The sequence below is a fragment of the Halichoeres trimaculatus genome, unplaced genomic scaffold, assembly GCF_033239565.1.
Source record: "Halichoeres trimaculatus isolate MK-OKI-2021-1 unplaced genomic scaffold, fHalTri1.1 fHalTri1_scaffold_1, whole genome shotgun sequence".
In the NCBI taxonomy this organism is placed as follows: Eukaryota; Metazoa; Chordata; class Actinopteri; order Labriformes; family Labridae; genus Halichoeres; species Halichoeres trimaculatus.
Window position 1 is genome coordinate 15973713 of NW_027437179.1, and position 16023 is coordinate 15989735.

General features: G+C 43.7%; 2 protein-coding genes across 4 annotated transcripts in view; one reads left to right on the forward strand and one right to left on the reverse strand.

Moving 5' to 3' along the window:
* The window catches only part of zhx3a (zinc fingers and homeoboxes 3a), a 46132-nt gene that overhangs the window by 22448 nt on the left and 7661 nt on the right, over nt 1-16023 (forward strand). Inside the window, exon 1 of one of the 3 annotated variants that reach the window (XM_074676513.1) lies at nt 11105-11244. The exons of 1 other annotated variant lie outside the window; for it this stretch is intronic. The gene's annotated coding sequence lies outside the window, so the exon portion shown is untranslated. Of the gene's footprint in view, nt 1-11104; nt 11245-12158; nt 12271-16023 lie in introns of those variants that run through there. One more of the 3 variants, XM_074676530.1, reaches the window with a different exon arrangement.
* fam83d (family with sequence similarity 83 member D) lies at nt 4545-11202 on the reverse strand. Its single transcript, XM_074676553.1, has 5 exons — nt 11077-11202; nt 8073-8633; nt 6447-6614; nt 6164-6288; nt 4545-5984 (listed from the first exon to the last, which is right to left on the reverse strand). Exons 2-5 carry the CDS (start codon nt 8559-8561, stop codon nt 5087-5089), a joined length of 1680 nt encoding a protein of 559 aa, XP_074532654.1. The 5' UTR covers nt 8562-8633; nt 11077-11202; the 3' UTR covers nt 4545-5086.

A 16023-nucleotide genomic window follows, 5' to 3' on the forward strand; every position in this document is an offset into this window, starting at 1 on the left:
CATCCCACTCACTGATAAATCCATTTCATTCTCAAAAAAACACAGGATAAGCAAACAAAACTACTTTGAACAAACCTCCTCTTGCTTTTCTTACGACCAGGCTGCAGGACTACAGCTGTTTCTCAGGGGCTGATGCCATAAATCTCCAGTGAATGGCTGGGCGCTACGGAGCAGCTGTACACGACTAAAAATAGTGTCAAGGCTGCAGCCGGACAGCATGTTTAAGCTCAACATGCAGTTTAGCACAAAGAGCTTATCAACAATGAGTTCTACCTGTTTCAACCTACGGGGTCTGGCATCAGCATTGCTGCACAGGAAGTGACTATTGTGCAAACTAAACATCCACTAATGTCACTGTATCTGACTCACAAGCCCAAACAACTGCCAAATCCTCACAGCATAATTCGGACACACTTTATTTTTCCATTGAGCTGAGCGTTCGTTATCAGTGTGTTGTGGCCTGAGGCAGAACGCTTCCTCCTCGCTGTAGTGACAACCACCGGCCGCCCTGATGGAAAACAAAGCCAAGATGGCACAGCAAACATGAAATCATTATGACAGGCAGAGTTAAGCAAAGTAGGACTCAGCACACTAAGCACATTTTATCAGTGTTTTCTGTTAGTCAGGTTTCTCCTCTGAATTAGAGAACAGGATGAAACTCTTACTTACAGCCCAGTTTGTTTTCAAGCTGATATCTAAATGTATGAATGCACAAACATGAGTTGTTTGTGTGCTTTTGGCTGCACACACCTGTTTCGGTGTACTGTAGGGTAAATGTAATTGCTAAACACAGAGGCTGGTAGTGTTTAGAGATGCCAAATTGTACCTCTGGGAGTCACTATAGCTCACAATCTGACTAATGAAGGCCAAGTAATCAAGCTTCAAACTCATCAACCATGTTTGCAGTAATTAAAAGGTTTATGTTCAGCACCAGGAGAGCCGTTTGACTCTGACAGTCTGTGTCAGAAGCCAAACTTGATTTTTGCTTCATACAGGAGGCAGAACCAAAATATAACAAGCTGTCACAGAATCCACTACTCAAATTACTTTTCACCTGATGACAATCCTCTGTGTTATTCCTAAAAGTCTCGTCCTTGCATCCAGATGAAGCCACAGAGGGTGTGTGCATAAACATAAATGATGATGGAAGTCAATTTAGTAATCAATTGCAGGACGAGAGCTGTCTGTCTGCATCATCCTGATCTATTCTTTCCCCATGGGACTCTGAAGGGCCGCGAGGAGGGGCAGAGGCGCTGTTGGTGTTAAATACTACACACACCCTGGCTTTTGATTCTGTGAGTCCAAAGCTAAAAGTGCCAGGATTACTCTTAGACAATAAGACACATGTACAGACTTTCATACGTAATAAGTGCAACCCAGTTTTTACAAAAACACACAACCACCACAAACATTTAACATCTAACCTGCAGGAAAAAAAACACATTTTACCCCTTTTTCTGCACATCTACTATAAAAATGTTATGTTGGTATCTGTATGGGTGTTATTCAACAACATATAATATCAATAATATCATAGGATTTGGTAGGATATCCTGTTACACCTTTACCCATAATTCTGCAGGATGGTTTTAACCACAACAATTCTCCAAAAATGAGCAAAAATGACCTGAAAGAGCATCAGATCCTGTCTGTCTTTCCCTAATACATCCATGCATTGTTTGCAGCCAGTCAGACAACCTGCCACTAATGTTTGAAACATTTAGAGTGAATAAAGATAACTCAGCTGAGGTGTTTAAGGAAAAACTGAAACGACAGTGTTTAATTCAGAGAAATCACTCAACAGCTGAGGTTCAAACACAGGACGGAGTGAAGAGGTTGAGTCAGTGAGCAGTCTTTGCTGAGGACAGGGCTCTCTCTGGTGGCTGAGTGCTGCTAGTGTATCTGACGCTCAACACCATCGAGATTCAAGTAAATAAGCTGAAAATGGCCCTTTAATCCAAGATGAGAAACAAAATGTATATAAAACATTGGTATCTTTTTTTTTAACTGTCGCCAATGAAATGTAAAGTGTGAGTTCCTTTGTTTTCTAACAGGCGTGGTGGAGTCGGTACAGGCTGTTGTGCCGTGGATCCCCCACTGCTTCCTTGATTACAGTTGGTGGTTGCTTTGCAGAAGCCAATTAAAATCAAATACCATTTTCTCACATATCATCGCTATTGTATTTAATCTAAGACCAATTCCCTTTTAGCTGCACCATTTCACATAATGAATGCAGAAGCTTTTGATGTGTTGCATGTGTGATCACACACACACTGCACACACACACACTGCAGGAGGTGCCACTGAAGGGCCTGCTGCTCTGACCTTATTGCTGTGAAAGTTGTAATTGAAGGGTGTGATAAGTCTCCGTGGTAATAATGAGACCAATGAAATAATGACGTTTATTACCTTTAAGATAAGATGTACTTTATTTATCCTAATGGAGGGAATTCTTTTTTACTTTCTTTTTAACTCTGGATTTAACATCATGAGACACACACACATGCACTAACAGGACTGTATTTGCAGAGTTAAAGAGCTGCCACTGGAGAGTGCTCCTGAGCAGTTGATCTGATGCCTTGCTCAAGAGCATCAGGAAAATATGTACAAGCACCTCTCTGGCATCCAGCCCAGTTTCTAAACTGGGTCCACACTGGTACTTAAACTGGTGACCCTCCAGATGCTCAAGCCAAGTCCCAGTGGATGGAGCTGCTGCCTCCACCTGATGACTACAACATTCTGCAGTTCACGCAATATTCAGCTTTGGGAGTAATCTCGGTTCATTTTGCCCTTCAAGCATTTAATACACACACACACACACACACACACACACACACACACACACACACACACACACACACACACACACACACACACACACACACACACACACAATATTAGGAGAGTTATTTTTGTGTCTATGAAAAGAAAAAAAGAAAAGACCAAAATATTCGAAACATAAATCGCCAGCACTTTTTTTTTCTACATATGTTTCCTTTTATTAAAGCAAACTCTTACTTCAGTTTTGGAGGGTGGACAGTTCATTTCTTATATTTTATTTTCTATTAGAATGACAATTTCTGAGGGTTTATATGAAACAACCATTATATTTATGTAGGTAATGATCAGCTGGTCGGCCGTCGGATCATCCTCATTATTTCCGAGGAATTTCTCTTCGTTGTTTTGTTTGAAACTGAACAGTTAAAAAGAACAAAGACAAAGACTCAGAGGTATCAAAAAAGAGACAAAACTGTTTATCTCATGTTAAAAGTACTATTTAATTCATAGCCGTCTGATTATTTTTGTTAAATATAAAGTATAAGTGTACGATACTTCAAAATCCAATCTGAATTTGAATACACCAGAATCGTACCCAATTTCACTCTTTTCATTATGTACTTATAAGTTGCTTCATTAATAAAAGATAGAATATTCCAGATTTCCAATTAAAAATAAATTGTCTTGGAGAGCTATGCTTACTGTCAACAAATTCAGAAATAAATGCTGTTAAAAATATGATTGTGACACAACTGAAAGTTCACTTTGTTTTTATCTCTTTAGAGCAATACTGGAATTAAAAAGTGATGAAATGAAAATGAAATAAAATTAACATACACACACACACACACACACACACACACACACACACACACACACACACACAAACACACGGCACGGGCATGTTAAATGTTGAAACAGGAGTTTAAGTCCATCGTCTGCCAACACAAATCTTTGGCCATCAATTGTTTTAATTCACCTGCTGTAATCGGCTGCATTTTATTATCTTTGTACGGGATGGTAACATTTTATCTCTGAAAAATCGTTAAACATTAATCTCATTAAAGTGGAAGTGAGTCATACATTTATAACTCAAAGCAATCTGCACACACCTCTCACCGCAGCCAAGGCACAAACCTGTTTTGATCATTCACAGTGAGACCTTTGTGCCGAGGTGTGAGATACGACGACTGAAACTCTGTTTGTGAAAGACTCAGCCGAACCAAGTGCCTGGTTAACCACGAGTTTATTTATGTGGCGACTCAAAATAACTTTAAGTGGATTGTTGATGATGTGGAGCTTTGCAAAAATGCCAACCATTTGTTTCACTGCTGCATAAAAATGAGCAATTTCCACTGATTAGTCATCTAAAATCCCTCTTTGCAAAAATAATGTTAGAATTTCTATTTGGGACCCAAATATGAAACTTAATACATCAACAAAGAATTTGCATTTGTAAAATCCAATCTGTGCATATAAAGAAGCATTCATTTAGCATTACTCCTAATCTGTGTTTGTAATCTGTGACAGAGCTTCTCTTCCAAATCCTCCCTGGATACAAACTGTGATTGGCTGCATAATCAGCAGAGGTGCCAGTATCACAGATGCTGCCTCTCAACTAATTGCATGAAGACACTGCAGTGTACGAGGCGCAGGTGCTTATTTTCTTTGTTAAGGCACTTTGGCCTGGTGTGCTTCCTCATGTTTCCTGAAACTTCTGAACAAATGTTTTTTAAGACGTGCTTCAAAAGAATAGATTGCAACTTCAAGTACAAAAAGAAAAGTGAACACAAGGGATGGATAAGTAGTAAGTAGTAAAAAAAAACACTCATCCAGTAAAATAGTACTTTGTTTATTAGCAAAGCACAATGAGAGCCAGCTTCTCTCTGGAATGTTGATCAGATGCAGTGATGCAGCCAAATGTGATTTGGAAAAAAACAGCACCTTGGTGCATTTTCACTCGCACTACAGCAGATTTTATACAGCCACAGTCGTGTCAGTGATTCAGACTCAGGAACTTACAAGGTCATACAATTATTATTGCAGTATCTTTGGTTAAAATAATCATTTCAAGAGATGTTAATGTCATTAGGTATTCTGTTTTACCACATTAAAAAAATGCTTTGACAAGGACACGACACAGTGTGAAAAGGACAAAAGAAGGCACTGCAGAAAAGAAGACAAATAGTGGAATTTAGGAATTCTACTGCACAAGCCAAAACCACTTATTTGGAACTGAAGATCCATGCGAAACCTTGCCATAGCTCTTCCCCCACTACCCCCCATCACCAAAATCCCTGAGGACAAACTAGTGTGCACATCTGGCTCTTGGCCATGTGCCCATGCCAGCACTTTCAACAAGCAGTCTGGGGTTTGGTTCCTGCCCACACTCTTTGTGTACCCTCTGCCTGCTGAGAGCGTGAGCCCCCTGAGTCATGTTGGTGAGATCTGCTAGTTCTCTTCTCTGAGACAAGCTGGTCACCATGTGCTCCAGCTTGGAGCGGATAGTGGAGAAGTGGTGCTGGCGCTCTTTGGACAGCTTACGGAAGCAGTCCTTTAGGGTTTCATCTGCAGCTCCGTTGGTGGCAGCGATGCGCCCAGAAGGCTCAAAAGAGGAAGGAATGGCCTGGCTCAGAGCTGTCTTTGGCAGTGTGATGACAGTGTTGGGGTGATGTGTGGGCTCCTGGTCCATCTGGGTGTCACTGTCTGTCAGTGAAGGGCTGGTCTGAGTGAAGGCATGGCAGGAGATAATGTTGGGGGTCACCAGCTCGTTCTCGGCTAACTCTTCAACAGGAAGGTGCAGGGCAGTGTTACCAGCCAGGATCTCCTCCTGCGCATGCTGCTGCTCCACCCAGCCCTCCCCCATGGTGGGTGTTTCAGGCACTGTGCTGGTCACACAGTGATCCAGTGTAGAGGGTTCACATAGAGGCTGGATGGTCATGGTTTGGGGCTTGCGGCTGGGAGTGCTGGTCAAACACAATGGCTCCACTGGCGTCCCGCTGGCCAGGCGAGGAGAGGAGACGACTGAGGGTTTGATGAGGAGATGCTCGTATATGCCGCTGTTTCTAACACTGGTTGGTCCTCGAGTGTTTATAGGCAGAGATTGGGCATAGAGAATACGAAACTCCTCATCAAATTTCTCCGTTATCTGTCCAGAAAGCTCAATTAGGTTGCTGCTGTTTAGTTTGCCATCAGTCCAATTGAACCTGCCCAGGAATGACATTTAAAAACAAGCATGACTCTCGGTAAAGAGATTCTAATTTCCACACACAGCATGCACAAAAAAAAGTAAAAAGACTCCCCTGCAGTCTGAAAAATCATTTTTTTTCTCTCATAACTGACAGCTCAGGTATCTGTTTCTGAGTGAGACAGTTTGCAGACATACCTGTAGGAACCTGTAGCCACTCTGTTTCCATCAATCAGCATAAACCTCTCATGGACCTCCCCAGTAATCCTGGCTCCTGATCTCATGTAGTAATTGGTACCAGTTAGGGTCCGCACTCTCATTTGCTGTGAGGACGAAGACAGAGAAAGCGTGGGAGTGAAAGATGAATCAAGACCTGCCCAGTTGTGCCAGATCTTAAAAGGATGTGTTTTTATTTGATGCCATCTTGTGTTGGTATTATGCACACAGAGCCACACCCAGCTGTACTGAACCAACCACATACCCGTAGGTCATCCACGCGTACACCAACATTTCTGCACATCTTAAGGAAAGCAGGAGCACATGACTGGTCCAGCAGGATGTAGACGGGGACTTTGCGGTTGGAGCATGCCTCCTGAAGATCCTTAAATATATCCAGGTCTGTCAGGGAGTCTGTAACTATGGCAATCACCTGCAGTGGAAAATTACAGTAGAAATATAACAGAGATCCTTTTAGGACTGCAGCACTTCTCTACCAGATGTAGCACATGACTGTGCTTTTATTATCATCAAATGCAAGGCCTTATTCAAACAGAGATGTGAATCTCTGTAAGACCCACTCCCAATAATGTGTGTGCTGATGAGCTTTCTATTGACTGTGGTCTGTTACCATGGCAATCAGCAGTAACGCTTGGTCAGCAAACAAGTTACTTTTGTACGGGAGACAAGAAGGTGCACTGCGGGGCTTGCCTCCATTTTCCTAAGCTCGGATTCGCCCTGAGTTTCTTCTTTTTCACAGAGGAGAATGGAATTTCACATGCTCTGGTAAAGATTGTGTGTGGAGGATTAGACACAGGTGTTTACATATCTCTGATTTATCGCATCAAACTGGTTATCCACAAGCAGCTTTGTCTGTAATTCTCCTCCTTCTCTGGATGATTATGTGTTGGTGCTCAGTCGAGTTCAAAGAAAGATGAGGCGAGACTGATCCTGTGAGCTGGACATTGAGGCTGTGGATGCACAGCGTGTTGTATCAACCAGTGACACAGTTGAGCAATAAAGACTGTGTATGTATTATAAAGGAAAAAGTGGTCTTATGGATATAGTTAAATGAAAAAAACTCTCCTAAGATTTGCACACCCTCACATTTTAGCTGAAAACCAGAGAGGATACCCAGCGTTTAAAGCTCCCTAATGAAAGAGAGATGGCAAAGTTTCATGGAAGGGAGCAAAAGCAAGCTGAGGCACATCTGGCATGCAGGCCCTTCACAGGCCCGAGGTGCTGCAGAAGCCACACACTCCCTTCATGCTGCAATGTCTCCTTTTTCAAAACCATTGGCTGAACTGACAGCTCCAATCAGCCATCATGAATATTCATACGCTTATTTTTTTAATCGTTTTATCCTTCTCTTCAAGATTTCAAAATCCTGAACTTCAAATATTCAGACTGATCAAAAGAACTCCATGGGGACAATCTCGCATGTATTTTAAGAACGATACAAAGAACATTTTACGACCAAAATGTTTTCATCATCAGATATTTATATATTTATACAAAAACACAGGTCCTTAACAGTCCTGTGTGTTGATTTGATAAATAGCCGGTATAAAAAATTGGTGTAGGTGTTGAATATGCCAAAATATATATGCTTTTACGGTGTCAAAGACCTGGAAAATATACCAAGAGCATACAACTGTTCAGCAATGTAAAAAAAAATGGGTTAGAAAATACACCCAGAGACACTGATGTATGGGCCTTGATTTTGATAATCAACCAAGGTTGACTGAAGGAATAAATAATCTCGCTTAATGGCAGCCGTGTGTGTGGGACGGAGTTGTTGTTTTCCTTTTTTAATATCAAAGATTATAAATAGTCCTCTGTGGTTCAAACAAGTATTCAGCTGTATTATTTAGAGGGTCTTTGTGCATACCTCTCTAGCACTTTTAATCATACGCCTCACAGCCTCCTTGCAGCTGTATATGCACTCCCCGTAGCTGGGCTGGAAGTGCGCCACCGCCCGCGTAACGCCCCGGTACGAACCGGCGGTGAAGGCGGGCCAGCCCATCTCCAGCAGCGGCGGCTCCACGTCCGACACCTCGGGGAAGTATGTGACAGAAGAGCAGTCCACCGAGCTGCTGAGCGACTGCTCTATAGCGTGGTCATCCCCGTGGAAGGACACGCACCGCGGGGGCACGGCGGTGCTCCTGATCCGCCTGATCTCTTCGTCTGACAAAAAGTTTGGGATCCCCTCTTTCCCGAGAAAGTCCAGAAAGTTGTCCACACCTCCTGACAGCAACTCCTCTAGAGCAAGCCGGTGCCTCTCGTTGTAGACCTCCTGCAGGGTTAGGTCACTGGTCCCACTGGCGGGTTTTAGACCCAACCTGAGAGGTGAGTCCTCAATAAGTTGCGATAGAGCCATAGTGGAAGGTGTTGTTCCCCACTTCCCCTCTCAGAGACTCTACCGTACGGCAGGTGGCAGGTAACGTTTGACCTACAGGAAGAAAAATTCGTATTTAGTTTTTTCCCTCCGTTCCTGTCTCTCGTGGATCCGCATTGGCTGTCGAAAAGTTGTCAAACCAGAATGTCGTCTCCCGACTCGCTGGGAAAGACTGTCAATCTAATGTAAAGTCAACCTTATTGGCTCATTTGGAGGCAAACAAGCCTCCCGTGCGTCCCTCTGCTCTGCACTGATCCGGTTACAAGGCTCCATGACACACAGAGCCCCCACTCTGACTCTTTTTCCGGGTATCTACAACGATGGGAATTCCCATGCCCGGAATCCCTGGTACATTGTAAAAATGGCACATGGATATAAAGCCCACACCTTTAGTTTGAAAGCAGATCTTATCTATGATTTAAGTAGGATAAAAAGAACACATTGTTCAAAAGTATTTCACCTGTCCTCACATTTACTTTGACTTCCTCAAATCTGCGGAGGTGTTTGCAGACGTGAAGCAGCACTTGCTCATTGTTGGTGTGAAGCATCTCACTATAGCTCAGTCTTCGTCCCACAGTGTAAAGCTGGTGGGTTTGTTTATTAAAAAGAGGCCTGGTGGCTAAGGACTTTATTCTAAAAAGCTCGAAAATACCAGAAAGGATATGACGGACTCACAGGAGCTCATCGGTATTTGCCAAAAGAACATGAGGCAAGGTGTTTCGAGATAAGTAGCGCGTTAAAATGGCCAGAATATGTGTTCGGAAACGTTTGACCACCTTTCAAAACTGTGCGCAGTTGTGAAGACTCCGCGTAACCATGGCTACGGCATCTAGCCTGTCCTTGGGTGTTGCGCGCCAACTGGAGTAATTAAAGTCTCTATGTTTTACTGTTGTCACTCGCCTTAAGCATCAGTATTTCAAAATGTGCAGAACTGCCTACGGGAACATGATCCTACAGGGTAAAAAAAAATGTTTGGACAGTTTGTTACTATTCAGTCATGTCCGTAGGTGTAGTGAATGGACAGGCCAGCAGTGGAGGAGCTCCCGATTGATACACTCCATTGCCAAAAATAGTCACCAATTGGTTTCATTGTACCTTGACGAAAAAGAAATCATTAGAAAATATTAAACCGTGGAAGTGCTGGTATCGTGGTATCTCCTGCTTCCGCACGAAACGTTGTTGTGCCTCGAGCTGTAATTTCAGAGAAACGTCTCTGACTCGCAGGCGCTGCTACAGACTGCAACGATAGGCCTGGACTTTATTTTGCCACTGAGTGATTCATCTTTCTCGTATATAATCTTTGTTGCTTGATTGTATACAGCCACTGCTACAAGCGAGGTTTGAACCCATTCGGGACAAAGTGGGAGGGAATAGTAAATCCCTCTCCCCCCGAAATACTGTGAGCCTGCCTGTTGTTGCTCTGCCCTGTATATTTACACTTGAACACTGATGTTGTGGAAGATGATTTTTGCTCCGTGTGTAAAACCTGGGCCAAACGTATACAAGTGGCTTACTCATGTATTTTAAAATCAATGTATGGCCCACTGTAACCGACTGTTAGATCAGTGGTTTATGAATGCACTTTAATTCATTAAGAAAATTAAAGTAAAATCATTAAGATATTTTTCATCACGTTTGCTTTATACATTTCATATCATTGTCTGGACATGTTTGATTTGGGCCCTAACCGCTGGCCAGTGTACTTTTTGGTTGGGGTGGACGGAATAATCCTTAATCTACACAACAGGTTTCTGACAATATCTGAGATTAAATATATGACATTATTATTTCTCAATTTGTTAACATTTCAAGCCTGACATGAAAATGGGCTACATTTATTGAGCATTTGCGTAAATTGGTCTACCACTGCTATGCCTGTGCGTAAAAGTCTATTTTAAAACGGCAGGCTAATAGGCCCTGCTTAAAATGACAATTCCCACTACGAATAGTATTCACAGTAGCCCATCAAGAGAGTTATTTTCTTTTCCAAAGACGGCAGCACTCTATTGAAAAAACGTGACCTAATTAAGAGGACGTTTCGGGCAATGAAGCTCGCTGTGAAACGGCAGATTACTGAAGTCCTGTCAAATCCCAAATTTACACAATACAATCCATCTGTTCAGTGTGCTCCGCGCCATTGCAGCTATGTATAACCCAATCTGTTAGAGCATTGCCTTACCCCTATAACGACATACCCAAATGTGCACCACACACACACACACACACACACACACACACACACACACACACACACACACACACACACACACACACACACACACACACACACACACACACACATCTCATCCCCGCCCCTCTCCAAAATTTTAGATGAAAGGGCTTTTGGATTTTGGATGACGCTCTGAATCACGTGTTCATAGGAAATACACTCGCTATAATTTTTGGAGCTGCCTCGTCCTGCACCGCCGACCATAGTTGTTTTGCCGTCACCATACAGTGTAGCAGAGGGGTGGAAAGGTAATGTAATGTAATGTACCTTGCCGTGGTCAGTGACGGGTTCACGCCAGTTCACCGGGTTCACTTGAGGAGAGCTCCCACCCCCTGCTCGCCTCCTCTTCTTCTCAAAACGCAACGATCGGAGCTAATCCAAAATATTTCATTTATGTATTAATGTCGGATTCCATTTTTCCCACCGACTGTTGAGGTAAGGACACATCTACTCTTCCAGCACGCGAATACCTCGCAATATCGGTGAGGTGCGATCTCCAAAGTTGTTTACTGAAATTATGTCTCGCTATTGAATATTGAATTTTCATCTGGTGCTGTAGTCAAGGCAGTTTATATGAAGTCGCCAATGTATAAAATGGCGACAGTAGGTGGAGGAGGGGGTGGAGGATTTTGGGGAATATTCATAAGGTTATATAGAGTGCCAGATCGCCTTTGGGAAGTAAGCTCCGAGGCAGTGTTTTGCCTCACAGCCTTGTGAATGGAGTGAAACGGGTTAACTCGTCAGTTTGTACAGTTACAACAACGGATCCCCCGTCTGGCTAAATTTGCGCTCCCTCTCGCGCTATACAATGTGGCGTATCTGCTTATTTTATTACCTAACGCGCTGTATTTCCCCACTCTGCTGTGCGTGTGAGTGCTTTTAGTTGTGAAAGACTTCTGAACACGGTGCTATAGCAGCCTTATCGACTGACATAAGACGCCTCCGAGTCTTTAGACGTTCAAACTGTACGTCAAGTATCAATTTTCATCTATTGATCGCTCACTCTCTACACATTTCTTCCTGCTGCCTGAGCTGAAAGGTAGGCCTATGTCTATGCACAGGACTCTTTTTCTTTCATTTCCTCCTCTTCCTCCTGCCAACATGTGCTGCTGCCCTACTCACACTCACGTACACGTTCACGCACACTCACTCTGAAACATATACAGTACAAGAGGAAGAGCTGCTCGTTTCAGGGGCAAACCAGTATTTTGCAAACTGTGGATTATCAGCCAGGCATGGATTTGAAAAAAAAAAAAAAAAAAAGAAATATGAGTTCTCCTAAGGTCACATTCTGTAACTACATAAATATTGACCCAGCTTTAATGCCATGTGTCTCCCACTGCCTTTAGGGGAGGGACCTCTGTGCTGACTAACGTTGCCTGGTGGATCATGTGTGGGTCCATAACACAAGAGACATCCCCATTTAATTCAAGCAGACAACGAGACAGGCGTGAATCACTGGTAAAATTTGGAACGTGTTTTAATTATTTAACCATGTAAGCTTGTTATATATAATGTAGGTCATGGAAATGACTGTGCAACACTTCAGCCAACGAGTAGGTGTTTCGGCTAGGGAAACCGTCTCCAAGCGTGGAGTACAGTTCAGCAGTCTAAAGGAGACGTTTCAGCACTCAAATGGTTCATTTTTCTGCATGTGTGTGGACCGGCTAAACAAAGGTAAATGAGCTCTTGCTGTGCGGATCCGGCAGATTGGGTTCAGCTTGGCCCGGTGAGTTCAGTGTGTGTGGAGTTTTTCACTCCAGCAATACGCTTACACTTGGGGAATGTCAATTCCCTTTGTGGATCCCTGGGAACGGTCTTCCATCTCCCTTCTCGGAACTGCTCTAATGAGGCCAGGCATATTGCCTTTCATCCCTCACTCCCTGCAATTAGGCACAGCTCACAGTTTTCGTTATGGCCACAGCGGAGTGTTTGTATACACAGACACAATGCAGTGGGCCAAGGCTGCCCACTCCCCTCTGAAGCGTCTCTGCACAAGCCACCCCTTATATACCTGGAAAACTGCTCTTTTCAGGATTTAGTGTTCTGTTCGCCAGCAGCAGTCACTCGATGTTATGTTTTTGTGTGCCTCCCCCAGCTCAAACGAATCCTCAGCCAGAGAATACAGAGGAAGGTCATATGGTCATGATTTGCAGATTTAGCCAACATGGAGTGTATAACATTCCTTGAGTTCAGAGAAGAAAATCAGCTATGTAATGCCAACCAGATCTTACTTTCTGGTCGATTTTTATACAAATAAGCTTTCGTGAGAGCGGGGCACCTTTTTTATCCTCCAAACCACAAGGAAAGGTCCTATTTTTTCCCCGACAGCGGTGTCCTATACAGGTTTGCTTTTATTTGATTCTTTCATCCTTTTTGGTATTGCTTTTGTCAGTGGACCAATGCAGCATCTGAGCCCAGGCTGCTAAAAAGCCTCGCTAAAACAGCATGTTTGCACAGTTCCACCCAAAAGAAGTGCCCGCGCATTGGTGGGAGGGGAAACCTCTGGGCTGGTGGGGATAGAGCCCCTGCCACTTTCTCTGTCCCATACAAGAAAGGTTTGGTCAGCAGGAGCTGGCATTTGCCAGGCTTTGGCACTTGGAGGAGACTGTGATGTCAGCCATTTTGGGATGGACAGTACAATGTGCGGTGTGCCGCCATCTTTCTTCCTTTTTTTTCTTAAGTTGCCAAATGAATGCCTTTAGTCTTGGCAACAGAACTGAAGAAGTTATTCATCAAAAGTGATGTAAAAAGGGGCATGACTCAGATTTTTTTTCTCCACACACCATGGTTTATTTGTCTGTCATTCCTCTGGTTTAAGGATACAAACGTTTTGGGGAACAGTGTAAGATTTTAGTGGCAAGCGCTCACTAACACAAAACAGAACTGGGCTACAAAGATGCTCTGACAGGCGGAGTGTAGAAGGTATGTAGTGTACCACCGCCGGACTCTTCACTGATTTAGCCTGACAATAACACTGACGGGGTCATTTACAGTAGATCCAGCTCTGATATTATTATTCACAGACCTCTGTCACACACATAAGAGTAGTTTTACAGGCATGTTTTTCAATTGGTACGCCCTGATTGGTAAATAAGAGGATATGTATTGTTGCAGACCTCACCCAAAGTTGTCCAAAAGAGACTAAACCATGAATCGACTTTTCAAAGATGGTGGCAGAGCATGTGGATTAAGTTTGTCCAGCTCCGGATGCAATCTGGGGATTTCAGTGTGTGTGTGTGTGTGTGTGTGTGTGTGTGTGTGTGTGTGTGTGTCTTGAGATTGGTGGGTGTGGGTGAGTGACTCTGCGGTGTGTGTGGCGTGGTGGGCAAGGGGAAGAGAGGGGTTGCCATGGCAATGTTAACACATGAGTGGCACCACCGACCGGTCTCCCAGTGGACGAGGCTGCAGTCATGGAGGTAAGGGGGGGAGTGGTTGTGTGTGTGTATGTGAGTGTGTGTGTGTGTGTGTGTGTAAGGAGGAGAAGGAGGAGATGGCTGACAACACCTGCATCTCACACATACAAACAGTAAAACACACACTCAAACGCGCCCATGTAGAATAAGAAGTACGTCTGTAGCTGGCCGGCCGTGGTGGACTGCGTGGACTCGTGTTGTATGAGCAGTGTGCTGAGGACCCTGATGGCTCTGAATTGTTTTTCAGTACACGTAACGCTGGATCTCAACACTTATTCATGCCGGCAGGCGTACAGTGCCTTTCATGCACAAAGATGTCCCCAAACTGAAACCTGTCCACCCTTACTGTCAACAAAAGCCTCACACTGGTAGCCTGATGGACAGTGGAGACTCCCAGACAAGCAGGAAACGGAACAATCCCAATCTGACAGTCAGCCGTCTAAAAGCTCCTAGCACTGGATCACGTTTCCCCTATAAATGAGGCGCCATTGTTCCCAATCTCTCCACTGTGCAAGACAGTAATTGCTCTCGGCCTCTGGCTTATATTTGAGTGTCCAGCTGATCCACTCACATGACGTTAATCTATTTAATGGACATTTTGCAGAAAATGTTCCTGCAAAACAGATTTTTTTGATCATTAAAATGTATCTGTCAGGAGCCCCCCCCCCTCACACACACACACACTCTGCCCCAAACCCCAGCTGACAGCAGGTCATTTTTTGGCTGATTTATGAAGCAAACTCCCAAGACAGTTTTGGATCTCTGTCAAAGCAAATTACACGCAATACAAATATTGTCATAAGAGAGAGAATTTTATGCAAATTTTTTTAGCTCCTCCGCGACTGTCGCATCTAGAGACTCCTTGCCAGTTACTCTGTTCAAAGAGAAAGATTTTCAGAACAGTACAGGTGCTAAATGTTGGGAGATAAGGGAGGGAGGGTGTGTGTGTGTGTGTGTGTGTGTGTGTGTGTGTGTGTGTGTGTGTGCACGTGTTTGGAGGGTGTGTGGAGATGTGTGCCTACGAGGTGTCAGCAGGGAGGAATATTGAAACAGCAGAGCCTGTCATCATCATCAGTCATCCTCTCACTTCACTCCCAAATGTCTGAGTTTCGTCTTCCTTTGTCCTTCTTCCTCCTCCAGCCTTCACATTCTGATTCATCTGACAGGCAGCTCCGAAAAAACGCACATCTCTGTTTGTTAATGTCAACTGTAGGTGACCCAACAATCTGGGAGTGTCTGAATCAGTGGACTGTTTTGAATTAAATTTTAATGTTTAGCAACCGCTTTGCAGCCTCACCTCTCTTTCGGCTGGTAGCCGCCTGCTGTAGATTGGCCGTGTTTTTGTGTTGTAATATTGTAATTACTGCAGCAGTTTATGAGGTGATGAAAGAGGATACATGCTGCTTTCTTTGGATGTTGGTTTGTTGAAATGGTAGCAGCACGCTCAGCGGTTTTCTGTGCAAAAGTATGGGCCGTATAATTAAATATTAATGAGATGTAAATATTATATTGTTATGGAAATCACAGTGTAAGAGCACATAAGGGAAGCCCTCCTGTAAATCTTAAAGCTGTTATTAAATCAGGCGGAACGTATAAACCCCATCAGAATTTAAACCTAACATAATCCCATTTGTTTTGAAACGCTTGTTTTAGGGAAGTTGAATGGTTCAAATGTGGTTTTAGTTCAGCGAACAAGGCCCTGAGCGTGGGTGTTCACAGAGCTCGTCTTAGAGCTCTGCCACTTTCCCCTCACTCCAGATACACCCCCCTGGTCAAAAGAGAAGGAAACAGTTTCCTC